The sequence below is a fragment of the Cuculus canorus genome, chromosome 26, assembly GCF_017976375.1.
Source record: "Cuculus canorus isolate bCucCan1 chromosome 26, bCucCan1.pri, whole genome shotgun sequence".
NCBI classification, from domain to species: domain Eukaryota; kingdom Metazoa; phylum Chordata; class Aves; order Cuculiformes; family Cuculidae; genus Cuculus; species Cuculus canorus.
Genome location: NC_071426.1, coordinates 5,395,690 through 5,423,504, shown reverse-complemented (window position 1 = coordinate 5,423,504; position 27,815 = coordinate 5,395,690). Strand labels below are relative to the sequence as shown.

At 52.5% G+C, this 27,815-nt stretch overlaps 2 protein-coding genes across 4 annotated transcripts; one reads left to right on the top strand and one right to left on the bottom strand.

The window, feature by feature from the left end:
• Window positions 1-18: 18 nt before the first annotated feature.
• LOC128849204 (uncharacterized) lies at window positions 19-25,848 on the bottom strand. 3 transcript variants are annotated; one of them, XR_008447190.1, is made up of 4 exons: window positions 25,412-25,848; window positions 15,606-20,033; window positions 7,824-11,802; window positions 19-1,950 (listed from the first exon to the last, which is right to left on the bottom strand). XR_008447190.1 is itself a non-coding variant. In XM_054049644.1 (2 exons), the coding sequence occupies exons 1-2, from the start codon at window positions 16,031-16,033 to the stop codon at window positions 4,368-4,370; spliced, it is 573 nt and encodes a 190-aa protein (XP_053905619.1). In that variant the 5' UTR covers window positions 16,034-18,222; the 3' UTR covers window positions 61-4,367. The 3 variants fall into 3 exon arrangements, 1 of the variants encoding a protein (XP_053905619.1); XR_008447189.1 differs by lacking the exon at window positions 7,824-11,802 and having other exon boundaries at window positions 59-4,512; window positions 15,576-20,033; window positions 25,412-25,837; XM_054049644.1 differs by lacking the exons at window positions 7,824-11,802; window positions 25,412-25,848 and having other exon boundaries at window positions 61-4,512; window positions 15,606-18,222.
• LOC128849203 (uncharacterized) lies at window positions 5,271-15,578 on the top strand. Its single transcript, XM_054049643.1, has 3 exons — window positions 5,271-6,119; window positions 7,601-7,724; window positions 15,382-15,578. Exons 1-3 carry the CDS (start codon window positions 5,701-5,703, stop codon window positions 15,457-15,459), a joined length of 621 nt encoding a protein of 206 aa, XP_053905618.1. The 5' UTR covers window positions 5,271-5,700; the 3' UTR covers window positions 15,460-15,578.
• Window positions 25,849-27,815: the final 1,967 nt, after the last annotated feature.

Sequence of the window (27,815 nt, the reverse complement as noted above, 5' to 3'; positions counted from 1 at the left end):
GCTAAGGAGAGAAGCACAGAAACCCAAACACATCACAACTAACCCCAGAAAATGGGGAGCTGGGTTTTTTTTTTCATCTCTTTTATTTGTCATTGACTCGGAGCAGCAATTGTGGCGAAGGGAGGTGAGAGGTACACCACCACACTGAGGAAACCGGGAGGAGAAGTACAAAAATAAGGAAGCCTCTCTATAATATAATAGCAGTCAGTTACTAAAAATAAATATTGTAAACACGAAATAACAACATCAGGTGAATCTACAGTCTCTTGTTCCTGTTAGCAGCCCCACAGTCTTTGGCTTTATTGATGTCCCCCTGTCCCACACAGAGCCATCGCCTGCACTGAGATGCCTTTTCTTTGCTTCGAGTCAGAAAGACGTCAGACTGGTTAGAGATGTCAACAAGATCCATAACTGGACTCTCATCCTCCACATCGCGTTGTGACCAGGAATTTTCACCCTCTCTCCTCCGACAGAGAGCCTGGACACGGCTGGATCGCCTGCGGAGAGGCCGTGCAGCAGAGGCACTGAGCTGCCTCGGAGCTGCTTCCAGCCCAGAGATCTGTGCGTCTCGGACCCTCCTCACACGTCTTGGGTGGTGGAATGTGATGCTTCTCCCTACATGTCCCTCAACCCCAGGAAGGGAAGAGGCAAATTCCTTTTGCAAGGCTCAATAATTTGCTACTTGTGTGTGTGCAGTAACAATAAAATCCTGTCGCGAGTGCCACGAAGGAGAGAATCACCAGGGAGATGTCAGAGCCTCTGGCACAGCAGCCGACCCCATGGAAGACCCTGTTCTCCTGCTGCCCATGTGGCCGGAGAATGTGCCAGCACACCACCAGGAGTGCAAAGAAAATGCATCCTCATGGGAAAAACCAAGTGAGACAAAAGCCATCCTGAATGCACAAAGCAGTGCTTCCGACTGGAGGAGAGACAGATCGAGCAAGTCAAGCTGATCGGTCTTGTCCATCCCTCCCTACGTAGAACAGATCTGATCTTCCCTTCATATTAATTGTTACGATTTCACCTTCCCTTCTCATTTTAAACACGTTCACAGACTGTCCCAGGGCACTGTGCTCATGTAGGTTACAGTCCCACCAGAGTGACAATCGGACTGTGCAGCAAATGCTACTCATCCTCTTTGAAGAGGAGCACAAATGTCTCTTCATCTTTAATAAAACCCTTTCTCACAGCCAGGGCCAAGGGCATCCCTGCAGCCACGCCATAATGATGGGGTCTTGAAACACTCCGAGTGTTGCTGTTTACCTGGAAACACTTCAGCCCCTGCTTGATTCTGAGACAAAGTGAGGGGGAAGCAAAGGTTCTCAAGCATTATGAGAGCCTGGGTGGTATCCAGGTGGGATTCCATCGGACCAAGCCCAGCCCAAAACCCTCCCTGACCTCACAGAATGCTTCAGTCTGTATCCTTGAGCTCCAGCACGTCTCCCTCGCCTCGTTAGCCCCACAGAGCCGATACTGGCCCAGCCCAGGCACTGTGGGGCAGACCAAGAAGCTCTAGCTCCAGGGGAGGAGCTGCACGGTCTTCCCTTTCTCTGTTCCAGGAGAGGAGACAGCGCTCGGCTGTTCCCCACCACCCTCTGAGGGTAGAGTCAATCCTTCCCACCGCTGCGAGGCTACAGCCCCAGTCTGTGCTGCGGAGAGGCACGGGCAGCGAGGTTACCCCGCTCCACTCGTCCCCGCTAACCGGGTACTGAACCACCCGCATCTTCTCACCCTTTCAGTCACCCACTCCAACAATTTGCTGCACGGGAGCCGGAATCAGCTGCCCACAGTCTCACTCTTTTCCACTCTCCTCCCAAACTAAAGCTGTATAAAATTTACCTCACTAACCGATGAAAACACTACGTGTTCCAGGAGGCGCCCAACTGGATAAGAGTTTAAAAATACAGCCGCTAATCACAGATTCATGGGATGATTTGGGTTGGAAGGGATCTCAAAGCCCATCCAGTCCCACCCCCTGCCATGGGCAGGGACACCTCCCACTGGATCAGGGGCTCCAAGCCCCATCCAACCTGGCCTGGAACCCCTCCAGGGATGGAGCAGCCACCACCGCTTTGGGCAACCTGGGCCAGGGCCTCCCCACCCTCACAGCAAAACATTCCTTCCTCAGATGTCATCTCAATCGCCCCTCTTGCAGCTGAAAACCACTCCCCTCATCCTATCACTAATGCAACTTTCTGCACGGTGCGGCAGCTAAAAACATTTCTGGTTCAGTTTGTCAGCAGGCAAAAGGCTGCTCTCAGGAATAAACACACGACTGCTTGGGACCGTGGCAGAGGAGTTTGGGATCATCTTTCCAAAATTTATTTAACACCTTCTAAAACTTTTCACTGAACTTGGTTTCTTACATTGTTTCTATACACAGTCAGATTTGCTTTGTTATAATTGTCTTGAGGCTTATATAAAAATAAGCATTTAAAATGCCCGAAGAGTGATTTTTGCTTTAAAATTGTGCTACTGCACGTGACCCCCAAGACAGCAGAGAGACTCCTGGGAATGAGGGTACCCCAAGCAGTGTAAAAATATACATCAAAATAGACAAAAACTCTGTCCTCCAACGTGAAGGTCTGCTCCTGGGAATTATTAATTATTATAGTTGTACAGAATCGGAACTTCATTCTCTTCTGCTAAATATTTACAGCCCCTCCCATGTGCCTCCGCCCGCTCCAGCATTGCTGCAGCTTTGTCCTAAGGCGTCTTAATTCTAAGGCAAGAATTAATCACTGCTTTTCCCTGGGACACACAAAATGATGCTATGGGCACCCACGGCCCCAGGAGCGCTTGCCGACAGCCCTGAGGATGCCAAAGGGCCATGGAGTGACATCAGCTATTGCTGCTTACTTGATGGAAGGAGTTGGGATTGGTTTTGCCAGCGTCTCGCTGCGAAATCACGCACCCCAGCGGTGCTCGAGCCGCGGTTTGCTGTCCCGGGACAATGCGAGGGGGCCCGACGTTATTTTACCCCGTGCTGCCACAGGGAACAGCGGCGCCTTCCAGAGCGATGAGGGCAGCGGGACAAAAGAAAAACCTCTCCTCAGGTCCTCCCAGCCTAATCCTGAAAGCTTCGCTGCTGCAGGGCCCGACTGCTCCCCGCGCTGCGCATCCCTGCCTTCTTAGTTTCCCTTTTGTCCTGGTGATGAATTCAGAATGCCCATCCTCAGGAATATGGGTGTCTCTCTCTCCAATCTACCCTAAAAAGAATTTAAATTAAAAAAATACCACGAGAGAAAAAGAAAATAAGTTCTCTATACCATTCTTCAGGGACATCGAAAGGTGAAGCCAAAACTAAGCAATATAACCCCCAGACTATGTACATACAAAGACATCAGATCTCTTGAAACATAAATATACAGTGTGTAAATCCAGGTGTCACCTAAAAGGTTGAAGACGCAGAACTATTTCACAGACAAAAAGCAAACCAAACTCACCGCGCCAAGCACAGACACACGGCCACGATGTGCGGATCTGCAGGGAAGAGAGCGACCCGGCCGGGTGGTGGTTCCTGTATCCGCACATGCACCTGGGAAGGGTGCCAGTGGTTTTCAGAGGTGCAACACAACCATACGGACATGCCACGTGACTACACTCTAGGGTGCAGGTGAGGTGAGAGGTCGGGAAATGGGATTAGACCCTGAGTCCCCAATTATTTCCAGGCACGTGCTCTGCTGGCGCCGTTAAAGGGGCGCCTCTAACTCGGAGCCAGCAGGTTCTTTAATATTGCTCACCAACAGAGATACCTGGTATCTCCCAGTGCAGACCCGGAACACGCCGGTTGGAATTCTGCACCCTGTGCTTGAAAAGTTACCATGACTTTCATGGAAATAATACAGCCTTGATCAGGGTAAAAGACTAACGGAGGTCTTTAGCCCAATCTTGGAGAGGTTTGCTTTCTACAGCATGGACACGCTACGACAGGCATAAATAGGTACCGGTTACTGTAAAGGGACAATGCAGTGTCTTAATTATTCCAGCATTACCCTTTCTGCTGTTTGGGAAGGTGGGAGAGTGGTTAGGAGATGTGGGGAGGAGAGCTGGTGTTTGATGGAGGCTGCAAGTGGAACAGGTCCAGCTCTAACTGGGAATGTAGGCAGACAGCCAAAAGACGCTTTGAGCTTTACTCGACACGCGGTTTTATGGCATGCAATGAAACTCCTACGACAGCTCTTTCTATAAAGTACACAGCATCTCCAGTCCCACTGGTGGTATCTCACGGGAACAAGTAAAGCCGAGAGTCTGCTTGCAAGGGGAGGCCTCGTATGTGTGTGTGTACGGAGGGAGGGAGGGACCGGGGGTGGGGGGGAAACGTCCTGTTCTGCTGAAACCAAGCTCTTCGGCAAACCTCCTTCCTCCTATCGCTGGCCAGCCTCCCGGATCCGGCAGGCCACCGCCGTGATGAGCGCTGCGCCCTTGCCGCTGCCATCTTCCGACTGGAGGAAGGTCACCTCGCACTTTGGAGACAACTGCTTCACTGTTTTGTGCATGACGGCGGAGAAGCTGCAGTGCACAGCGGGGGAAAGAAGAGCTGCTGGTGTAACTTGCCCTGGGCTGCAGGTGCCAACAGGGAACAACCCCCTGCACACACACCTGCAGAGCTGCCCCCAACAGCAGCTCCAGCAGGACTACAGACAATGGAGAAAGGTGGATGGATGGAGAGAGAGCTGCCAGGCTGGAGGCATCGGCAAGCACAGGCCTGCACGCTCCAGCTTCATGCTTAGGAATATGATTTAGCACTCGACAGGTACAACTGGGTTGATGATCTCAAAGTTTTTTTCCAACCAAACAATTCTATGATTTCCTGATGCTCTCAGACCACAACCTCCTCTGCAAGGCCCAGGGGCTGCCTGTAAGGTGTCCTGTCCAGGTCCTGGAGAAACGTTGTGGCAAAAGACTATATCAGGAACAGATAAGGATGAAAAGGAAGTTAAAGCTGTTCGAGGGGACTGCACGATCACGAAAAGGGGCAAAGAGCCTTTTGGGGGCTGTGGGGAAACTTGGCGAACTGTCCTTAATACTTTACAAGCGCTGAAGGCGGAGTCAAAAGTCGCCGCTGCCGCTGTGCGCGCCACAGCCCCCCCCAATCCCCCGGCTGAACCTCATCGCACCACGAGTCGTACGAGTGCTTTCTTTGGGGTGAGCCAGAATTACCCAATGAAAGGAATGACTGGGAAAGTTTGTACCGGCGTCTGCGAGCTCTTAAATCCGACTGTAAAAAGGGGGAATGCGTCTGAGGACATAAACGGCCCCGTTGCGCCGGCAGGCACCCGATGTTCACCCATCAGAGGGCGGAAGTGCAATGACACAGGAACCGGAAGTGCCCACAGTAGCGGCTGCGCTGATCAAGTGCGGGGCGGCCCGAGCTGTCGGGCTGGCGAGGAATCAGAGGAGGAAGAAGGTGCCACGAAAATGCTGTAACAACCAAGGACTGCTACCTGTTAAACAATTGCAGATGACACTAAGCTGGGAGGAAGTGTGGATCTGCTGGAGGGTAGGGAGGCTCTGCAAAGGGATCTGAACAGGCTGGACCGCTGGGCCGAGGCCAATGGCATGAGGTTCAACAAGGCCAAATGCCGGGTCCTGCACTTGGGGCACAACAACCCTGTGCAGCTACAGACTGGGGGAAGAGTGGCTGGAGAGCTGCACGGAGGAGAAGGACCTGGGGGTGATGGTTGACAGCGACTGACCATGAGCCAGCAGTGTGCCCAGGGGGCCAAGAAGGTCAACGGCATCTTGGCTTGGATCAGAAATGGGGTCACCAGCAGGTCCAGGGAGGGGATTCTCCCTCTGTACTCGGCACTGGTGAGACCGCACCTCGAATACTGTGTTCAGTTCTGGGCCCCTCACCACGAGAAGGATGTTGAGGCTCTGGAGCGTGTCCAGAGAAGAGCAACGAAGCTGGTGAGGGGCTGGAGAACGTCTGACGAGGAGCGGCTGAGAGAGCTGGGGTTGTTTAGCCTGGAGAAGAGGAGGCTGAGGGGAGACCTTATTACTCTCTACAACTACCTAAAAGGAGGTTGTGGAGAGGAGGGAGCTGGGCTCTTCTCCCAAGTGACAAGGGACAGGACAAGAGGGAATGGCCTGAAGCTCCGCCAGGGGAGGTTCAGGTTGGATATCAGAAAAAAAATACTTCACAGAAAGAGTCATTGGGCACTGGCAGAGGCTGCCCAGGGAGGGGGTTGAGTCGCCTTCCCTGGAGGTGTTTAAGGAACGGGTGGGAGGAGAGGCGGGGAGCCGGGAAGGGGCGAGGAGAGGGGAGAAGGGGCGAGGAGAGGGGAGAAGAGGCGAGGAGCGGAGAAGAGGCGGGAGGTGGGCAAGGGGCGGTGCGGTGGAAGGAGGTGGTGCGGGGAGCGGGAGGTGCGGGGGAGCGGGGTCGGGCGGTGCGGGGAGAAAAGACGAGGAGCGGGGAGGGAGCGAGGAGGGGGCGAGGAGGGGGGAAAGGGGCGAAGAGCGGGGAAGGGGCGGGATCGGGGCAGAAGGGGAGGGGCGGTTGTAAAGAGGCGGTGCGGGGAGCGGGAGGCGGTGAGAAGGGGCGGTGAAAGGGGAAGGGGCGGGGAAGGGGCGGGGAAGGGGCGGGGAAGGGGCGAGGGAGGGGCGGGGAAGGGGCGAGGGAGGCGCGAGGGAGGCGCGAGGGAGGCGCGAGGGAGGCGCGAGGGAGGCGCGAGGGAGGCGCGAGGGAGGCGCGAGGGAGGCGCGAGGGAGGCGCGAGGGAGGCGCGAGGGAGGCGCGAGGGAGGCGCGAGGGAGGCGCGAGGGAGGCGCGAGGGAGGCGCGAGGGAGGCGCGGAGCTTTGAGGAGCGGTGGGGGAGCCGGGGTAGTGCGGGGCGAAGAGCGGCCGTGGGAGGTGGGTGAGGGGGTCTGTGCGGTGGGGAGGAGGGGAGCTGAGGGGAGGGAGGAGGGGGAGGCGGGGTGAGGGGGGAGGAGGGGGAGGGGGGGTGAGGGGAGAGGAGGGGGATGAGGGGGGAGGGGGGCGGCGGGGGAGGGGGGTGAGGGGGGGATGAGGGGTGAGGGGGGGTGAGGGGGTAGGAGGGGGTAAGGGGGGAGGAGGGGGATGAGGGGTGAGGGGGGGTGAGGAGGGAGGAGGGGTGAGAGGGTAGGAGGGGAGGGGGGGGGGTGAGGGGTGAGAGGGTAGGACGTAAGGGGGTAGGAGGGGGGAGGGGGCGGGGTAGTGCGGGATGAGGAGCGGCCGTGGGATGCGGGGGGTGGGGTCGTGCAGTGTGGGGGAAGGGGGGGGGGCTGTGCGGGTAGGGGGGTGAGACAGAGATGCGGGGCTTGGGGGGGGTCGTGCAGGGCGAGGGGTGGTGCGGGGGGAAGGGGCGGTGCGGGCTCGGAGCAGGGAATGAGGGGAATGGGGGGAAGGAGCTGGGGTGGGGACACACACCAGAGCCCACATGAACAGGAGCCGCGGTGGAAGGGTCTGGGGGGGCGGGGGGGGAGGTTGTTGGGGCTGTTGTTCCTCAGCAGCAGCAAACGAGGTGTGTGTGGGGGGGGTGGTATGGGGAGAACCCTCTGCCCGGCGCTTGGTCCAGAGGGTGGGTTCCAAACCAGAGAGGAGTGAAGGAGTGATCCCTGTCTGCCTGTTTGTGTAGGAAAAGGTTTAAAAGGACCTCCGAGTACATTTATGAGGTGCTGTTTCTGGGTGGCAATGGCAGTGACATCAAAATCCGTGCCCTGGGAAAAGAGTGGAACCTGCACAAGGTGTATCTGTGCCAGGTGAGCAGCTGCCGTCGCGCTTGCCAGAGAAATTGCGGTTTTAATAAAAGGTTGTCCAGTAAATCACAGAATCACAGAGTTGTTTGGGTTGGAAGGGACCTCAAAGCCCATCCAGTCCCACCCCACTGCCATGGGCAGGGACACCTCCCACTGGATCAGGGGCTCCAAGCCCCATCCAGCCTGGCCTGGAACCCCTCCAGGGATGGGGCAGCCACCACCGCTTTGGGCAACCTGGGCCAGGGCCTCCCCACCCTCAGAGGGAAACATTTCTTCCTCAGATGTCATCTCAATCTCCCCTCTTGCAGCCAAAAATTGCTCCCCCTTGTCCTGTCCCTGCACTCCCTGGTCAAGAACCTCTCCTCAGCTTTCCTGGAGTCCCTTTCCATACTGGAAGCTGCTCTAAGGTCTCCCCAGAGCCTTCTCTTCTCCAGGCTGAATAACCCCAGCTCTCCCAGTCTGCCCTCCTACTTGAGATTTTTCCTTTTTTCTCTTTTTTGTCTTACATTTCTGATGCAGTTAAACATCGTATTTTCAATAGTAATGTTAGGAAGCATAGCTGTCCGATGGAACTCGAGTGTAGGAACCTTAGGTCTCTGTATTTTTTACGCAGCCTTTGTCTTTGAATGAAGGCTCTCTTGCTGTTTTATTGCACAGAAGCTCTGAAAAGGAATGAATCTTAGTGCTCATCTGCAAAAAAATGGTGCTGTTTCCACAGGTGTTTTATTTTGGGCTTGTGAGAGGGTGAAGTTCTCTGTGTTACTTTCTGTGTTTTGGGAGCAAAGAGGTGCTGCTATCTTGAGTCATGTGACAGGAGCAGGGAGAAGCCACACCTTTGTCTTGAAATATCTGATTCCATTATGCTGTTGGTTGTAAAGTGGGAGCCTGAGCCTGGAAGAATCCATTTGAAGCAAGAAGAGTAAAAGGTCATCCAGTTCCATCCCCTGCCCAAGGACACCTCCCACTGGATCAGGGGCTCCAAGCCCCATCCAACCTGGCCTTGAACCCCTCCAGGGATGGGGCAGTCACAACTTCCCTGGGCAACATGTTCCAGTGTCTCACCACTCTCACGGTGAAGAAATTCTTCCTAATGTCCAGTCTAAATCTGCCCCTCTCCAGTTTATACCCGTTCCCCGTCATCCTGTCACCACAAGCCTTTATGAATAGTCCCTCTTCAGTTTTCTTGTAGCCCCTTCATGTACTGGAAGGTCGCTATAAGATCTCCTCGGAGCCTTCTCTTCTTGAGGCTGAACAACCCCAACTCTCTCAGCCTGTCTCTCTCAGCCTCTCCTCATATGGGAGGTGCTCCAGCCCTCAGATCATCTTTGTAGCCTCCTCTGGACCCGTTCCAACAGCTCCATCTCTTTCTTACGTTGAGGATTCCAGAACTGGACACAATTCTCCAGATGAGGTCTCACAAGAGAGGAATAGAGGGACAGAATCCCCTCCCTCGCCCTGCTGGCCACGCTGCTTTGGATGCAGCCCAGGCCACGGTTGGTTTCTGGGCTGCGAGCGCACGTTGCCGGCTCATGTTGATCTTCTTATTGACCAGCGCCCCAAGTCCTTCTCTGCAGGGCAGCTCTCAGTCACATCATCTCCCATCGTGTACTGAGATCAGGGATTGCCCTGACCCCGGTGTAGGACCTTGCACTTGGCCTTGTTGAACCTCTTGAGGTTCTCACAGCCCCCACTTCTCCAGCCTGTCCAGGTCCCTCTGGATGACATCCCATCCTTCCGGTGTGGCAACTGCCCCACTCAGCTTGATGTCGTCTGCAAACCTGCTGAGGGTGCACTCAATCTCGGTGTCTATATCATTGATAAGGATATTAAACAGCACCAGTCCCAGTATGGACCCCTGAGGGACACCACTTGTCAGGGATCTCCATCTGGACTTTGAGCCACTGACCACTACTCTCTGAATACGACCATGCAACCAGTTTCTTATCCACTGTACCATCCACCCGTCAAATCCCTATCCCTCCAATTTAGAGAGAAGGATGTTATGGGGACTGTGTCAAAGGCTTTACAGAAGTCCGGATAGATCACATCCATCGATTTATCAGTGCTGTGATTCCAGTGCCGGTACAGAAATTACCTGGGAACTGTCATTGCTCTCCTGTAGGAAAAAGCATTTTATTTTGCGGGTGTTGGAACCTGTTAAAGATCACAACAAGAGGGCAGGGAGGTCATTTGGCTGTAGCCAAGGACTGACCCACGGCCGCCTCTGGCTAGGGCTAAGGGTAGGTTGGAGCAGGTGGGTGCGGCTGCATTTCTCCTCCGCCCCATTGACCCTCTGCAGGGAACGGAGGATGGCAGCGGGGCTAGGTGCTCAGACCGAGGGTGCACAGCATCCTAGGGGGGCTGGTGCCGCTTCAGCCCTGGCTGTGCCTGGCGATGGTGTTTTTAGTCATCGTCGTTGCGATTCTGTTGTTGGAATCATAGAATCACGGAATGGTTTAGGTTGGAAGGGACCTCAAAGCCCATCCAGTTCCACCCCCTGCCATGGGCAGGGACACCTCCAGCTGGATCAGGGGCTCCAAGCCCTATCTAACCTGGCCTGGAACACTTCCAGGGATGGGGCAGCCACCACTGCTCTGGGCAACCTGGGCCAGTGGCTCACTAACCTCATTGTGAAGAATTTCTTCCTAATGTTTAGTCTAAATCTTCTCCCTTCCAATTTAAAGCCATTTTCTCTCCTTCTGTTGTTCTATGCCCTTGTAAAAAGTCCCTCCCCAGCTTTCCTGGAGCCCCTTTCAGTCCTGGAAGCTGCTCTAGAGTCTCCTCAGAGCCTTCTCCTCTCTGCCTGAGTAACTCCAACTCTCTCAGCCAGTCCTCATAGCAGAGGTGCTCCAGCCCTCTGATCATCTTTGTAGCCTCCTCTGGACCCATTCCGACAGTTCCATCTCCTTCTTACATTGGGGGTTCCAGAACTGGACACAGGGCTCCAGGTGGGGCCTCACAAGAGAGGAGCAGAGGGGCAGAATCCCCTCCCTTGACCTGTTCGACTTGTTGCTACGTCTCGAGTTGGTGAAGCTTGTCCTGAAAACTTAGTGTGGGTTGATGACTAAAACTGAGTATTAAATCACTTTTGAACAGAATTTGAAAGTTGGGAATTGGTTTTGGCGAGGCCTGATTGTACCAGTGATGGTCTTGTGAGGTGGAATTTTGTGGCGGAGTTACCGATCATGTCCGTCAGATTTGTATCTCAATTCATGCTCTGTCATTGGAACTCTGTTGCTATAGGTAAAATGCTTCTGTAGGTTAAAAATAACGCTCCATGAAATGAGGACTTCTCTGCCTTGTTGAACAGACTGTCTCAGTCGGAATGTTGGTGTCCCTCGTCTCTCCAGTGACTGTGTGTAGTTTGGTAAATGACAGGAAGGTGCTGCTCTCTCTGTTCATGGCAGATGCGAGAAGGCGAGGATTGCCTTTTTATGATGCTGTTTACTAAAATGGCAAATACTTATGAAAATGAGGAGTTACAAAGCCAAGGAGCCTCACAGGGACTGGTGAGAGGAATAAGATCCTGTTTCTGAGTAGTGTGTTGTGTGTCATCACAGAGAGGGGATCTGCTGAAGGTGTAGGAATGGCTATGTAATGGAATTGAAGTTGGATTTGATGTTGTTTGAGAGGTACACCACCACACTGAGGAAACCGGGAGGAGAAGTACAAAAATAAGGAAGCCTCTCTATAATATAATAGCAGTCAGTTACTAAAAATAAATATTGTAAACACGAAATAACAACATCAGGTGAATCTACAGTCTCTTGTTCCTGTTAGCAGCCCCACAGTCTTTGGCTTTATTGATGTCCCCCTGTCCCACACAGAGCCATCACCTGCACTGAGATGCCTTTTCTTTGCTTCGAGTCAGAAAGACGTCAGACTGGTTAGAGATGTCAACAAGATCCATAACTGGACTCTCATACTCCACATCGCGTTGTGACCAGGAATTTTCACCCTCTCTCCTCCGACAGAGAGGTGTTTAAGGAACGGGTGGATGAAGTGCTAAGGGACATGGTTTAGGGAGTGTTAGGAATGGTTGGACTCGATGATCCAGTGGGTCCTTTCCAACCTGGTGATTCTGTGAATTGATACAAACATTATCTTATAATATATGTGCATATTGTAAGTGTTGTATGTGTTCGGTACCGTGTATAGTTTAAATATTCATACCATCGTGCTATTCTTATTGACTGGTCGTAAACAATATTGTATGGATATATTAAGCCAGCTCTCAAAAGAGTGGTTCTGTGTGTGTATGCGTGTGTGTGTTTAAAGCGCTTTAAACGTTTGTAAGATTTGCAAGTTGGGTTTTGGTTATAGGAGCTTGAGCCTCTGTTTGTTTCGATTAATCTTAAAAATGCAACTCTGAGACCTTTCAGTCTCAAACGTCCACTAAGCCAGCAAACAGGTAGATTTACCTGGGACCTTTGAAGTGAAAGGCTGCAGAGAACACAATTTCAAATTGAAAAAAAAAAAAATACAAAAAGAACGTAGACAATAGAAAAAGAAAATGGAAAAAAACCCAGCCCTATAGCTGTGTGTGAGTTTCCCCCCCACCCTATTCCCCCCACAGCCCTGTGGCTGTGTGTGAGGTTCCCCCCCCCCCATTCCTCCCCGCCCTTATTCCTGATATGTGAAGGTTTTTTGTTTTGTTTCAGCTTGGCAGTCCTTATCTTTCTCTAGGGGAGTAACAATTTATGAAGAACACTCTGCATTCCAGTGTCCGTTATAAGAACCGTTTGATGAACTGGCACTGCAGACACTGAGGGATATGCTGAGAGATAAAGGACTTGTTGTTGCACCTGAAAAAGTACAAAGGTCGGCTCTGTGGAAGTATTTGGGCTGGCGCATTTCTGATGCCCAAATCCCACCACAGAAAATTGAACTGACGACCAGTTTACGTGCTGTTAAAGATGTTCAAACGTTGTTAGGGAATGGGTCCACCGTTGTGTGGACATTTCCAACTCTGATATTGCTCCCTTGACTGTGTTGTTGCACAATGCTGACACAGCCTCCAAAACTGAGCTTACCGCAGATCAAAGGACTCTTTTACAAAAAATCAGTTGTCGCTTACAAAATATCTTGGTCATCTTGGAAGATCCTGAATTTACCGATATCGCTTTTGGTTTGTAGCAATAGTGAATCCCCGTATGCAGTCATCTGTCAATGGCAAAACAAAAGAGGGGAATCTGGGAAGGACGGAGACCTGAATGACCCTGCCATTGCCAGTAGTAAGAGAACTGATAAAGCTGAATCATTCTGGGTATTGGAATGGGTGTTTCTGGGTGTGCAGCCAAAAACGAGCATTCAAACCAGACCCGAAGCTGTGGCAGAGTTAGTACGAAAAGGCAGATCTCGAATTATTGAGATCAGTGGTCAAGAACCTGCAGACACTAGCATTCCAGTTAATGCTGTAGACCTAGAGTGGTGGTTACGAAATGTAATACCACTATTCAGGAAGCCCTATTAGGATTTGAAGGACAAATACATTTGCAGCAGCCGCAAGGGAAAAAAGTGGCAGATATTGTCACGAAATCAGTGGCTGGAGAGAACGAAAGTCAGTATGCAACCACTGGTGGATGGCCTTACTGTATATACTGAGGCCGGAAAACGACTGCATGGTGCTGTTTGTGTATGGCACGAACGTGCTGAATGGCACAAGCATATTTTGGAGGGACAGCCCCAAGATTCTTTACAGACCTTAGAATTAACTGCTGTTGGTTGGGCCCTGTTGAATTGGCTAACCACCCCTCTTAATGTTGTAACGCACTCGTATGTAGCAGGAGTAGTCCCAAGATTAGAGGATGCTCTTCTAAGACAACTAACCCAAGATTAGGAGCATTGTTTGTGCAATTACGCTCCACGCTTCAACCACGCACAGAGCCTTGTTGTGTTATTCATGTGCGAAGTCATCAACTTGACGTAGGACTAGGAAGGGGTAATCAGGTAGCAGATAGCTTCGTTAGTCCAGCTCAGCATATGCCCCCTATGGGCAAGAGCGAAGCATTCGATAAATATGATAATTGGGATAACAAACTTCCAATTGGATCCGAACCACAAGAACTTCAACTTGTGGATTCATTGAATGCTACGTATTGTTTTTTGTTTTTTTTTTTTGTTGTTTTTATAGGTTTAGCATCGTGGTCTGAGGTATAGAAGGAAACAAGACTAGCGGACCAAGCAGCACCAACAATAATTAATCCCATGGGGAACAGCAGTGATTGGGAGCGGAAATGGTGCAACATTACAATACGAAATAAAACTCACTCCGCTCCTGGCACTGCATTACCAAGACGATTACCACCAGGATACCTTTCGATCTGTGGTAATCGAGCGTGGGCAGGCATGCCCTCTAACCCGAAGGGTGGACCATGTACCCTTGGTCAGCCCAGTTTGGGCGTTCCATATCATCATCCAAATCAAACTCATCCCACTAGGTGGAAAAGAGACCTGAATTCTTGGGAAAGATTTTTGCATTTCTTTTGCTATCAAGAGTCGCAGCCATAAAAGCGCATAAAAACTTAGAAGAATTATTTTGTTGGGTAGTGAAGCAAGCCAACATGACAAGTCGAATTTTGTCTGAACTGGCTGCAGCAATAAATTTTTCTTCTTTTTTTTTTGTTATTGGCGCATGGTCATGGCTGTGATGATTTTGACCTAGGTCTCTCCTTTTTTTCTTTTCTTTGATTTGAATGGATTATCCAACTGGTTAGGATTGACTGGTTGGCTTAGGAGCGTATTAATGTTGTTGATAGTTATACTTGTAGAAATAGCTCTTTTCAGTTGTGTAAGGTTATGTCTAAGACAAATGCTATCACGAATAACAAATGAACCCTGGCTTGTTCAAAACAAAAAGGGGGAATTGTGGAAGAATGGCTCATGATTTAATAGCAGTGAACAATCCAGGGTTTGCTGTCTGTAGCTAGGCCTGACCTTGAGATAAAATAAAAGGGAGTAGAATACAAGAATGTGGAATCCAGCGCGGGAAAGTCCCGAAGAGTTGTGATGAGAACTTTGTATCTGCCCCTTTTGCGTGCTCAAGAGCGTCTGGCCAGTTGCGTGACAGCATAAGGTGCGTGAACAGCGGGACATAACCAATTAGGATTTGTTATTCCGGGTCCGCCTCCCACTCCAACAGCCACCAAAGAGCCCAGGAGCCCTCTAGTGATGGCACAGCCACTGTCACAGCAGTCAAGAGAATTATAGAACGGTTTCAGTTTGAAGGGACCTCAAAGCCCATCCAGTTCCAGCCACTGGATGATGCAGACACTGGATCAGGGGCTCCAAGGCCCATCCAACCTGGCCTTGAACACCTCCAGGGACAGGGCAGCCACGACTTCTCTGGCCAACCAGAAATGCACCAACGTGCATTTCCAGTGGTCTTGCTGGAACAGGTTGCCTGGAGAGATTGTGGAGTCTCTATCCTTGGAGGTCTTCAAAATTATTGGGCAACTGGCTCTAGGTGGCCCTGCTTGAGCAGGGGTATCGGACCCAATGAACTCCAGAGGTCCATTCCAACCTCAACTAGTCCATGCCTCTGTAATTCCATATGCAACTGGACAGGAAGAAGGTGGGTGATTTATGCAGGTGTAGTGACACTGGCTGGAAGAGCACTCTGGATTTCTTTATTGTATTTCCCCTCTCTCTGGTCTTGCAGCTGCCCCGGGGAGAAGGAGGCCCTGCAGACACAGATGTTTGGGCTGCCAGCTACCAAGGACAAGAGGTGGGCACGTAGAGTCCAGCACCTGGGGAGGAACAGCCCCTGCACCAGGACAGGTTGGGGATGACCTGGAAAGCAGCTATCAGTACTGCCCATTCCAAGGCAGAGTTGCCCGTCGAGGCGGCGGTTACCGTCACGCGTCATTCCGAGGCGGCAGTTACCTGTCCCGGCCGTTCCGAAGCAGACGCTGCCGGTGCAAGTAGCGGGCGCTGCCGAGGCACAGCCGCCGGTTCCGGCCGGAGCTCCCGGTCCCCGGGCCCGTTCCGGGGCGATGGGGGGGCTGATCAGCCGTGTGCTGTGGGGCACAAGGCGAGGGAGGAAGCGGGAGCGCAGCGAGAGAGACGACAGTGACAGCGACGACGGCAGAGGGCAGCACAGCCGGTGCGGGCAGGGAAGGGGCGGTGTGGGGAGCGGCGCCGGGGCAGAAGGGGCGCTGCAGGGTCGGGTGGGCGCAGGGGAGCGGAGAGAAGGGGCGAGGGGGCGCTGCGGGGCCGGGGAAGCGGTGCGGTGGGAGGAGGGGCGTGCGGGGCCGGCAGCGGAGGAGCGGTGGAGGGGCGCTGGGTGTGGGGAGAAGGGGGGGGGGGATCATCTTTCCAAAATTTATTTAACATCTTCTAAAACTTTTCACTGAACTTGGTTTCTTACATTGTTTCTATACACAGTCAGATTTGCTTTGTTATAATTGTCTTGAGGCTTATATAAAAATAAGCATTTAAAATGCCCGAAGAGTGATTTTTGCTTTAAAATTGTGCTACTGCACGTGACCCCCAAGACAGCAGAGAGACTCCTGGGAATGAGGGTACCCCAAGCAGTGTAAAAATATACATCAAAATAAACAAAAACTCTGTCCTCCAAAGTGAAGGTCTGCTCCTGGGAATTATTAATTATTATAGTTGTACAGAATCGGAACTTCATTCTCTTCTGCTAAATATTTACAGCCCCTCCCATGTGCCTCCGCCCGCTCCAGCATTGCTGCAGCTTTGTCCTAAGGCGTCTTAATTCTAAGGCAAGAATTAATCACTGCTTTTCCCTGGGACACACAAAATGATGCTATGGGCACCCACGGCCCCAGGAGCGCTTGCCGACAGCCCTGAGGATGCCAAAGGGCCATGGAGTGACATCAGCTATTGCTGCTTACTTGATGGAAGGAGTTGGGATTGGTTTTGCCAGCGTCTCGCTGCGAAACACGCACCCCAGCGGTGCTCGAGCCGCGGTTTGCTGTCCCGGGACAATGCGAGGGGGCCCGACGTTATTTTACCCCGTGCTGCCACAGGGAACAGCGGCGCCTTCCAGAGCGATGAGGGCAGCGGGACAAAAGAAAAACCTCTCCTCAGGTCCTCCCAGCCTAATCCTGAAAGCTTCGCTGCTGCAGGGCCCGACTGCTCCCCGCGCTGCGCATCCCTGCCTTCTTAGTTTCCCTTTTGTCCTGGTGATGAATTCAGAATGCCCATCCTCAGGAATATGGGTGTCTCTCTCTCCAATCTACCCTAAAAAGAATTTAAATTAAAAAAATACCACGAGAGAAAAAGAAAATAAGTTCTCTATACCATTCTTCAGGGACATCGAAAGGTGAAGCCAAAACTAAGCAATATAACCCCCAGACTATGTACATACAAAGACATCAGATCTCTTGAAACATAAATATACAGTGTGTAAATCCAGGTGTCACCTAAAAGGTTGAAGACGCAGAACTATTTCACAGACAAAAAGCAAACCAAACTCACCGCGCCAAGCACAGACACACGGCCACGATGTGCGGATCTGCAGGGAAGAGAGCGACCCGGCCGGGTGGTGGTTCCTGTATCCGCACATGCACCAGGGAAGGGTGCCAGTGGTTTTCAGAGGTGCAACACAACCATACGGACATGCCACGTGACTACACTCTAGGGTGCAGGTGAGGTGAGAGGTCGGGAAATGGGATTAGACCCCGAGTCCCCAATTATTTCCAGGCACGTGCTCTGCTGGCGCCGTTAAAGGGGCGCCTCTAACTCGGAGCCAGCAGGTTCTTTAATATTGCTCACCAACAGAGATACCTGGTATCTCCCAGTGCAGACCCGGAACACGCCGGTTGGAATTCTGCACCCTGTGCTTGAAAAGTTACCATGACTTTCATGGAAATAATACAGCCTTGATCAGGGTAAAAGACTAACGGAGGTCTTTAGCCCAATCTTGGAGAGGTTTGCTTTCTACAGCATGGACACGCTACGACAGACATAAATAGGTACCGGTTACTGTAAAGTGACAATGCAGTGTCTTAATTATTCCAGCATTACCCTTTCTGCTGTTTGGGAAGGTGGGAGAGTGGTTAGGAGATGTGGGGAGGAGAGCTGGTGTTTGATGGAGGCTGCAAGTGGAACAGGTCCAGCTCTAACTGGGAATGTAGGCAGACAGCCAAAAGACGCTTTGAGCTTTACTCGACACGCGGTTTTATGGCATGCAATGAAACTCCTACGACAGCTCTTTCTATAAAGTACACAGCATCTCCAGTCCCACTGGTGGTATCTCGCGGGAACAAGTAAAGCCGAGAGTCTGCTTGCAAGGGGAGGCCTCGTATGTGTGTGTGCGGAGGGAGGGACCGGGGGTGGGGGGGAAACGTCCTGTTCTGCTGAAACCAAGCTCTTCGGCAAACCTCCTTCCTCCTGTCGCTGGCCAGCCTCCCGGATCCGGCAGGCCACCGCCGTGATGAGCGCTGCGCCCTTGCCGCTGCCATCTTCCGACTGGAGGAAGGTCACCTCGCACTTTGGAGACAACTGCTTCACTGTTTTGTGCATGACGGCGGAGAAGCTGCAGGGCACAGCGGGGGAAAGAAGAGCTGCTGGTGTAACTTGCCCTGGGCTGCAGGTGCCAACAGGGAACAACCCCCTGCACACACACCTGCAGAGCTGCCCCCAACAGCAGCTCCAGCAGGACTACAGACAATGGAGAAAGGTGGATGGATGGATGGAGAGAGAGCTGCCAGGCTGGAGGCATCGGCAAGCACAGGCCTGCACGCTCCAGCTTCATGCTTAGGAATATGATTTAGCACTCGACAGGTACAACTGTGTTGATGATCTCAAAGTTTTTTTCCAACCAAACAATTCTATGATTTCCTGATGCTCTCAGACCACAACCTCCTCTGCAAGGCCCAGGGGCTGCCTGTAAGGTGTCCTGTCCAGGTCCTGGAGAAACGTTGTGGCAAAAGACTATATCAAGAACAGATAAGGATGAAAAGGAAGTTAAAGCTGTTCGAGGGGACTGCACGATCACGAAAAGGGGCAAAGAGCCTTTTGGGGGCTGTGGGGAAACTTGGCGAACTGTCCTTAATACTTTACAAGCGCTGAAGGCGGAGTCAAAAGTCGCCGCTGCCGCTGTGCGCGCCACAGCCCCCCCCAATCCCCCGGCTGAACCTCATCGCACCACGAGTCGTACGAGTGCTTTCTTTGGGGTGAGCCAGAATTACCCAATGAAAGGAATGACTGGGAAAGTTTGTACCGGCGTCTGCGAGCTCTTAAATCCGACTGTAAAAAGGGGGAATGCGTCTGAGGACATAAACGGCCCCGTTGCGCCGGAGGCACCCGATGTTCACCCATCAGAGGGCGGAAGTGCAATGACACAGGAACCGGAAGTGCCCACAGTAGCGGCTGCGCTGATCAAGTGCGGGGCGGCCCGAGCTGTCGGGCTGGCGAGGAATCAGAGGAGGAAGAAGATGCCACGAAAATGCTGTAACAACCAAGGACTGCTACCTGTTAAACAATTGCAGATGACACTAAGCTGGGAGGAAGTGTGGATCTGCTGGAGGGTAGGGAGGCTCTGCAAAGGGATCTGAACAGGCTGGACCGCTGGGCCGAGGCCAATGGCATGAGGTTCAACAAGGCCAAATGCCGGGTCCTGCACTTGGGGCACAACAACCCTGTGCAGCTACAGACTGGGGGAAGAGTGGCTGGAGAGCTGCACGGAGGAGAAGGACCTGGGGGTGATGGTTGACAGCGACTGACCATGAGCCAGCAGTGTGCCCAGGGGGCCAAGAAGGCCAACGGCATCTTGGCTTGGATCAGAAATGGGGTCACCAGCAGGTCCAGGGAGGGGATTCTCCCTCTGTACTCGGCACTGGTGAGACCGCACCTCGAATACTGTGTTCAGTTCTGGGCCCCTCACCACGAGAAGGATGTTGAGGCTCTGGAGCGTGTCCAGAGAAGAGCAACGAAGCTGGTGAGGGGCTGGAGAACGTCTGACGAGGAGCGGCTGAGAGAGCTGGGGTTGTTTAGCCTGGAGAAGAGGAGGCTGAGGGGAGACCTTATTACTCTCTACGACTACCTAAAAGGAGGTTGTGGAGAGGAGGGAGCTGGGCTCTTCTCCCAAGTGACAAGGGACAGGACAAGAGGGAATGGCCTGAAGCTCCGCCAGGGGAGGTTCAGGTTGGATATCAGAAAAAAAATACTTCACAGAAAGAGTCATTGGGCACTGGCAGAGGCTGCCCAGGGAGGGGGTTGAGTCGCCTTCCCTGGAGGTGTTTAAGGAACGGGTGGATGAAGTGCTGAGGGACATGGTTTAGGGAGTGTTAGGAATGGTTGGACTCGATGATCCAGTGGGTCCTTTCCAACCTGGTGATTCTGTGTATTGATACAAACATTATCTTATAATATATGTGCATATTGTAAGTGTTGTATGTGTTCGGTACCGTGTAGAGTTTAAATATTCATACCATCGTGCTATTCTTATTGACTGGTCGTAAACAATATTGTATGGGTATATTAAGCCAGCTCTCAAAAGAGTGGTTCTGTGTGTGTATGCGTGTGTGTGTTTAAAGCGCTTTAAACAGTTGTAAGATTTGCAAATTGGGTTTTGGTTATAGGAGCTTGAGCCTCTGTTTGTTTCGATTAATCTTAAAAATGCAACTCTGAGACCTTTCAATCTCAAACGTCCACTAAGCCAGCAAACAGGTAGATTTACCTGGGACCTTTGAAGTGAAAGGCTGCAGAGGACACAATTTCAAACTGAAAAAAAAAAAATACAAAAAGAACGTGGACAATAGAAAATGGAAAAAAACCCAGCCCTATAGCTGTGTGTGAGTTTCCCCCCACCCTATTCCCCTCACAGCCCTGTGGCTGTGTGTGAGGTTCCCCCCCCCCATTCCTCCCCGCCCTTACTCCTGATATGTGAAGGTTTTTTGTTTTGTTTCAGCTTGGCAGTCCTTATCTTTCTCTAGGGGAGTAACAATTTATGAAGAACACTCTGCATTCCAGTGTCCGTTATAAGAACCGTTTGATGAACTGGCACTGCAGACACTGAGGGATATGCTGAGAGATAAAGGACTTGTTGTTGCACCTGAAAAAGTACAAAGGTCGGCTCTGTGGAAGTATTTGGGCTGGCGCATTTCTGATGCCCAAATCCCACCACAGAAAATTGAACTGACGACCAGTTTACGTGCTGTTAAAGATGTTCAAACGTTGTTAGGGAATATTCAATGGGTCCACCGTTGTGTGGACATTTCCAACTCTGATATTGCTCCCTTGACTGTGTTGTTGCACAATGCTGACACAGCCTCCAAAACTGAGCTTACCGCAGATCAAAGGACTCTTTTACAAAAAATCAGTTGTCGCTTACAAAATATCTTGGTCATCTTGGAAGATCCTGAATTTACCGATATCGCTTTTGGTTTGTAGCAATAGTGAATCCCCGTATGCAGTCATCTGTCAATGGCAAAACAAAAGAGGGGAATCTGGGAAGGACAGAGACCTGAATGACCCTGCCATTGCCAGTAGTAAGAGAACTGATAAAGCTGAATCATTCTGGGTATTGGAATGGGTGTTTCTGGGTGTGCAGCCAAAAACGAGCATTCAAACCAGACCCGAAGCTGTGGCAGAGTTAGTACGAAAAGGCAGATCTCGAATTATTGAGATCAGTGGTCAAGAACCTGCAGACACTAGCATTCCAGTTAATGCTGTAGACCTAGAGTGGTGGTTACGAAATGTAATACCACTATTCAGGAAGCCCTATTAGGATTTGAAGGACAAATACATTTGCAGCAGCCGCAAGGGAAAAAAGTGGCAGATATTGTCACGAAATCAGTGGCTGGAGAGAACGAAAGTCAGTATGCAACCACTGGTGGATGGCCTTACTGTATATACTGAGGCCGGAAAACGACTGCATGGTGCTGTTTGTGTATGGCACGAACGTGCTGAATGGCACAAGCATATTTTGGAGGGACAGCCCCAAGATTCTTTACAGACCTTAGAATTAACTGCTGTTGGTTGGGCCCTGTTGAATTGGCTAACCACCCCTCTTAATGTTGTAACGCACTCGTATGTAGCAGGAGTAGTCCCAAGATTAGAGGATGCTCTTCTAAGACAACTAACCCAAGATTAGGAGCATTGTTTGTGCAATTACGCTCCACGCTTCAACCACGCACAGAGCCTTGTTGTGTTATTCATGTGCGAAGTCATCAACTTGACGTAGGACTAGGAAGGGGTAATCAGGTAGCAGATAGCTTCGTTAGTCCAGCTCAGCATATGCCCCCTATGGATAAATTTTGTCTAGCAAGACAGAGTCACGACCAATTTCACCAGAATGCCAAAGGATTAAAACGACAGTATGGCTTAACAGAGAATGAAGCCCGTAGTATTGTACAAGCCTGTCCAAGATGTGGAAATCACGGTCCAGGAATAGGGATCGGAGTTAACCCTAAAGGACTAAAGTCCTCAGAGCTTTGGCAAAGGGATGTCACTCACATTGGGGAATTTGGAAGACTAAAATATGTTCACGTGACAATCGATACCTTTTCAAAATTTGTATGGGCAACCGCATTACCTGGTGAGAAAGCACAACATGTGTGTAAACACCTGTGTGTAAAAACATGTGTGTTGTCCTGCTTTGCTGTAATGGGGGTGCCTGAGACCATAAAAACAGATAATGGGCCTGCCTATACTAGTCAAAAGACGAGGGTCTTTTTGTCCAAGTGGGGAGTACAACATATCACAGGAATCCCGCACTCTCCCACTGGGCAGGCTTTAGTGGAGCGAACTCATCAAGTGTTGAAAGATTATTTACAAAGACAAAAAGACACTGAAATGGACGTGCAAATGAGATTGAATAAGGTTTTGTTCACATTAAACTATTTGTGTTTAATGAGTGATAGAGAAGAGCCACCGGTGATAATACATCATCAAAGTATAAGGTTGAATGAAAAGACAATTATCGCCAGCTTTCGAGTATTATATAGAGATCCAGTAACAGGAATATGGAAAGGACCTGTTGCTGTAATATTTAATGGTCGAGGATATATGTGTGTTTCCACAGAAGGTGGTCCTAGGTGGATACCAGCAAAAAGCATTCGACCCTATCTACAGACATCATCAGAATGTGATCAACGGCCTACACAAGAAGATCCTGCACAGGAATGAATGAAGAAAGCTGTAATTGTGGGAATTGTGATCCCTGGGTGTTGCATAATTGCGGTGACCGTGATAATAATCAGTGGCCCTGTAATACGGACTATTAAGGATCAAAATTGGAAGAAAGTAAAAGAAAACTGTAGGCATTCTTGTAAATGGAAACGGTATCAAAAATGAGGCAGTTTGGCTGTGTTTAGTATGTTTAAAACTAGTCATTGCAGTCAACCACCTAGCATTGTTTGATCTGCGACAAAATGTATGGGTTACTCTTGTACAAGTCTTGAACATTACTAGTTTTGTGCCAGTTTGGCGACCCCAAGCTTACCATTTGTGACTTGTCTTATAGGAGTTCCCATAAAAAAAAAAAAAAAAAAATTATTATTTTTTTTTAACTTTAATCAAACAATGCAAGAGTTGAAGTCACAGTTTAACATCACTAGTAACCTACCCTTTCGATGGGAAAACAAGAGCGAAGCATTCGATAAATATGATAATTGGGATAACAAACTTCCAATTGGATCCGAACCACAAGAACTTCAACTTGTGGATTCATTGAATGCTACGTATTGTTTTGTTTTTTTTTTTTTTGTTTATTTTTATAGGTTTAGCATCGTGGTCTGAGGTATAGAAGGAAACAAGACTAGTGGACCAAGCAGCACCAACAATAATTAATCCCATGGGGAACAGCAGTGATTGGGAGTGGAAACGGTGCAACATTACAATACGAAATAAAACTCACTCCGCTCCTGGCACTGCATTACCAAGACGATTACCACCAGGATACCTTTCGATCTGTGGTAATCGAGCGTGGGCAGGCATGCCCTCTAACCCGAAGGGTGGACCATGTACCCTTGGTCAGCCCAGTTTGGGCGTTCCATATCATCATCCAAATCAAACTCATCCCACAAGGTGGAAAAGAGACCTGAATTATGGAATGCTTGGGAAAGATTTTTGCATTTCTTTTGCTATCAAGAGTCGCAGCCATAAAAGCGCATAAAAACTTAGAAGAATTATTTTGTTGGGTAGTGAAGCAAGCCAACATGACAAGTCGAATTTTGTCTGAACTGGCTGCAGCAATAAATTTTTCTTCTTTTTTTTTGTTATTGGCGCATGGTCATGGCTGTGATGATTTTGACCTAGGTCTCTCCTTTTTTTCTTTTCTTTGATTTGAATGGATTATCCAACTGGTTAGGATTGACTGGTTGGCTTAGGAGCGTATTAAAAACGGGATTAATGTTGTTGATAGTTACACTTGTAGAAATAGCTCTTTTCAGTTGTGTAAGGTTATGTCTAAGACAAATGCTGTCACGAAAAACAAATGAACCCTGGCTTGTTCAAAACAAAAAGGGGGAATTGTGGAAGAATGGCTCATGATTTAATAGCAGTGAACAATCCAGGGTTTGCTGTCTGTAGCTAGGCCTGACCTTGAGATAAGATAAAAGGGAGTAGAATACAAGAATGTGGAATCCAGCGCGGGAAAGTCCCGAAGAGTTGTGATGAGAACTTTGTATCTGCCCCTTTTGCGTGCTCAAGAGCGTCTGGCCAGTTGCGTGACAGCATAAGGCGCGTGAACAGCGGGACATAACCAATTAGGATTTGTTTTGTTAGCGCGTGCACTATTGGGATAAGTCTATAAGAAGTGTAAGGTGCATGAATAAAGGAGAACAATCATACTCATATTGAGACTCCATCGTTACTCCGGGTCCGCCTCCCACTCCAACAGCCACCAAAGAGCCCAGGAGCCCTCTAGTGATGGCACAGCCACTGTCACAGCAGTCAAGAGAATTATAGAAGGGTTTCAGTTTGAAGGGACCTCAAAGCCCATCCAGTTCCAGCCACTGGATGATGCAGACACTGGATCAGGGGCTCCAAGGCCCATCCAACCTGGCCTTGAACACCTCCAGGGACAGGGCAGCCACGACTTCTCTGGCCAACCAGAAATGCACCAACGTGCATTTCCAGTGGTCTTGCTGGAACAGGTTGCCTGGAGAGATTGTGGAGTCTCTATCCTTGGAGGTCTTCAAAATTATTGGGCAACTGGCTCTAGGTGGCCCTGCTTGAGCAGGGGTATCGGACCCAATGAACTCCAGAGGTCCATTCCAACCTCAACTAGTCCATGCCTCTGTAATTCCATATGCAACTGGACAGGAAGAAGGTGGGCGATTTATGCAGGTGTAGTGACACTGGCTGGAAGACCACTCTGGATTTCTTTATTGTATTTCCCCTCTTTCTGGTCTTGCAGCTGCCCCGGGGAGAAGGAGGCCCTGCAGACACAGATGTTTGGGCTGCCAGCTACCAAGGACAAGAGGTGGGCACGTAGAGTCCAGCATTCTGGGGAGGAACAGCCCCTGCACCAGGACAGGTTGGGGATGACCTGGAAAGCAGCTATCAGTACTGCCCATTCCAAGGCAGAGTCGCCCGTCCCGGCTGTTCCGAGGCCGGTGTTATCGGTGCCGGCTGTTCCAAGGTGGGGGTCACCAATACTAGCAGTCCCCAAGCTGTGATTAACAGTAACAGCCTCTCCAAGGTGCCATTAGCAGTACCGGCCGTTTCGAGGCGGCGGTTACCGTCACGCGTCATTCCGAGGCGGCAGTTACCTGTCCCGGCCGTTCCGAAGCAGACGCTGCCGGTGCCGGTGCAAGTAGCGGGCGCTGCCGAGGCACAGCCGCCGGTTCCGGCCGGAGCTCCCGGTCCCCGGGCCCGTTCCGGGGCGATGGGGGGGCTGATCAGCCGTGTGCTGTGGGGCACAAGGCGAGGGAGGAAGCGGGAGCGCAGCGAGAGAGACGACAGCGACAGCGACGACGGCAGAGGGCAGCACAGCCGGTGCGGGCAGGGAAGGGGCGGTGTGGGGAGCGGCGCCGGGGCAGAAGGGGCGCTGCAGGGTCGGGTGGGCGCAGGGGAGCGGAGAGAAGGGGCGAGGGGGCGCTGCGGGGCCGGGGAAGCGGTGCGGTGGGAGGAGGGGCGTGCGGGGCCGGCAGCGGAGGAGCGGTGGAGGGTCGCTGGGTGTGGGGAGAAGGGGAGTGCGGGGCCGGGGGACGATGCGGGGAGAAGGGGCGAGAAGCGGGGGGAGAAGGGGCGAGAAGCGGGGGGAGAAGGGGCGAGAAGCGGGGGGGGAAGGGGCGAGAAGCGGGGGGGGAAGGGGCGAGAAGCGGGGGGAGAAGGGGCGAGAAGCGGGGGGGGAAGGAGCGAGAAGCGGGGGAGAAGGGGCGAGAAGCGGGGGGGGAAGGGGCGAGAAGCAGGGGGGGAAGGAGCGGAGCGGTTTGCGGCAACGACCGCGCCGTGCGGGGCGAGAAGAGGGAGACGCGGGGGAGCGGGGTCGGACCGCGCGGGGAGAAGAGGCGAGGAGGGAGGAAGGAGTGAGGAAGTGCAGAGAAGGCTGGGAAAGGGGCGGTGCGGGCAGCGGGAGGCGGGGAGAAGAGGCGGGAGCGGAGAAGGGGGGGGGAGAGGGGAGAAGAGGCGAGAAGAGGGGAGAAGGGGCGAGGAGGGGAGAAGAGGCGAGGAGAGGGGAGAAGAGGCGAGGAGGGGAGAAGGGGCGAGGAGGGGAGAAGGGGCGAGGAGAGGGGAGAAGGGGCGAGGAGGGGAGAAGAGGCGAGGAGGGGAGAAGGGGCGAGGAGAGGGGAGAAGAGGCGAGGAGGGGAGAAGGGGCGAGGAGAGGGGAGAAGGGGCGAGGAGGGGAGAAGGGGCGAGGAGGGGAGAAGAGGCGAGGAGAGGGGAGAAGGGGCGAGGAGGGGAGAAGGGGCGAGGAGAGGGGAGAAGAGGCGAGGAGGGGAGAAGGGGTGAGGAGAGGGGAGAAGGGGCGAGGAGGGGAGAAGGGGCGAGGAGAGGGGAGAAGGGGCGAGGAGGGGAGAAGGGGCGAGGAGGGGAGAAGAGGCGAGGAGAGGGGAGAAGAGGCGAGGAGGGGAGAAGAGGCGAGGAGAGGAGAGAAGAGGCGAGGAGGGGAGAAGGGGCGAGGAGGGGAGAAGAGGCGAGGAGAGGGGAGAAGAGGCGAGGAGGGGAGAAGGGGCGAGGAGAGGGGAGAAGGGGCGAGGAGAGGGGAGAAGGGGCGAGGAGGGGAGAAGAGGCGAGGAGGGGAGAAGGGGCGAGGAGAGGGGAGAAGAGGCGAGGAGAGGGGAGAAGAGGCGAGGAGGAGAGGAGAAGAGGCGAGGAGAGGGGAGAAGGGGCGAGGAGAGGGGAGAAGGGGCGAGGAGGGGAGAAGAGGCAAGGAGGGGAGAAGAGGCGAGGAGAGGGGAGAAGAGGCGAGGAGGGGAGAAGGGGCGAGGAGAGGGGAGAAGGGGCGAGGAGGGGAGAAGGGGCGAGGAGGGGAGAAGGGGCGAGGAGAGGAGAAGAGGCGAGGGGAGGGGAGAAGGGGCGAGGAGAGGAGAAGAGGCGAGGGGAGGGGAGAAGGGGCGAGGAGGGGAGAAGAGGCGAGGAGGGGAGAAGAGGCGAGGAGGGGAGAAGAGGCGAGGAGGGGAGAAGGGGCGAGGAGAGGGGAGAAGGGGCGAGGAGAGGGGAGAAGAGTCGAGGAGAGGGGAGAAGAGTCGAGGAGTGGGGAAGGGGAGAAGAGGCGGGGAGCGGAGAAGAGGCTGGAGGTGGGGAAGGGGCGGTGCGGTGGAAGGGGGCGGTGCGGGGAGCGGGAGGCGGTGAGAAGGGGCGGTGAGAGGGGAAGGCGCGAGGGGAAGGCGCGAGGGAGGCGCGAAGCTTTGAGGGGGGGGGGGGGGCGGGGCCGGGTTACTGCGGGCTGAGGAGCGGCCGTGGGAGGCGGGTGAGGGGGTCTGTGCGGTGGGGAGGAGGTGAGCTGAGGGGAGGGAGGAGGGGGAGAGCGGGGAGGAAGTATGAGAGGGGAGGAGGGGGAGGGGGGGGTGAGGGGAGAGGAGGGGAGAGGGGGGTAAGGGGGTGAGGGGAGGTGAGGGGGTAGGAGGGGAGAGGGGGGTAAGGGGGTGAGGGGAGGTGAGGGGGTAGGAGGGGGCGGGGTAGTGCGGGGCGAGGAGCGGCCGTGGGATGCGGGGGGGGGGGGCGTGCAGT

What these genes read in the sequence shown, in the direction of transcription:
- LOC128849203 (XM_054049643.1), top strand. Translation starts at nt 5,701, where the DNA reads ATGAGCCAGCAGTGTGCCCAGGGGGCCAAGAAGGTCAACGGCATCTTG. An exon ending in CTCCGCCAGGGGAGGTTCAG is followed by an intron (nt 6,120 to 7,600) that starts GTTGGATATCAG and finishes CTGTTTGTGTAG; the next exon opens with GAAAAGGTTTAAAAGGACCT. An exon ending in ACAAGGTGTATCTGTGCCAG is followed by an intron (nt 7,725 to 15,381) that starts GTGAGCAGCTGC and finishes CTGGTCTTGCAG; the next exon opens with CTGCCCCGGGGAGAAGGAGG.
- LOC128849204 (XM_054049644.1), bottom strand. Translation starts at nt 16,033, where the DNA reads ATGATCCCCCCCCCCCTTCTCCCCACACCCAGCGCCCCTCCACCGCTC. An exon ending in CTTCGGAACGGCCGGGACAG is followed by an intron (nt 4,513 to 15,605) that starts GTAACTGCCGCC and finishes TGTGCACTGCAG; the next exon opens with CTTCTCCGCCGTCATGCACA.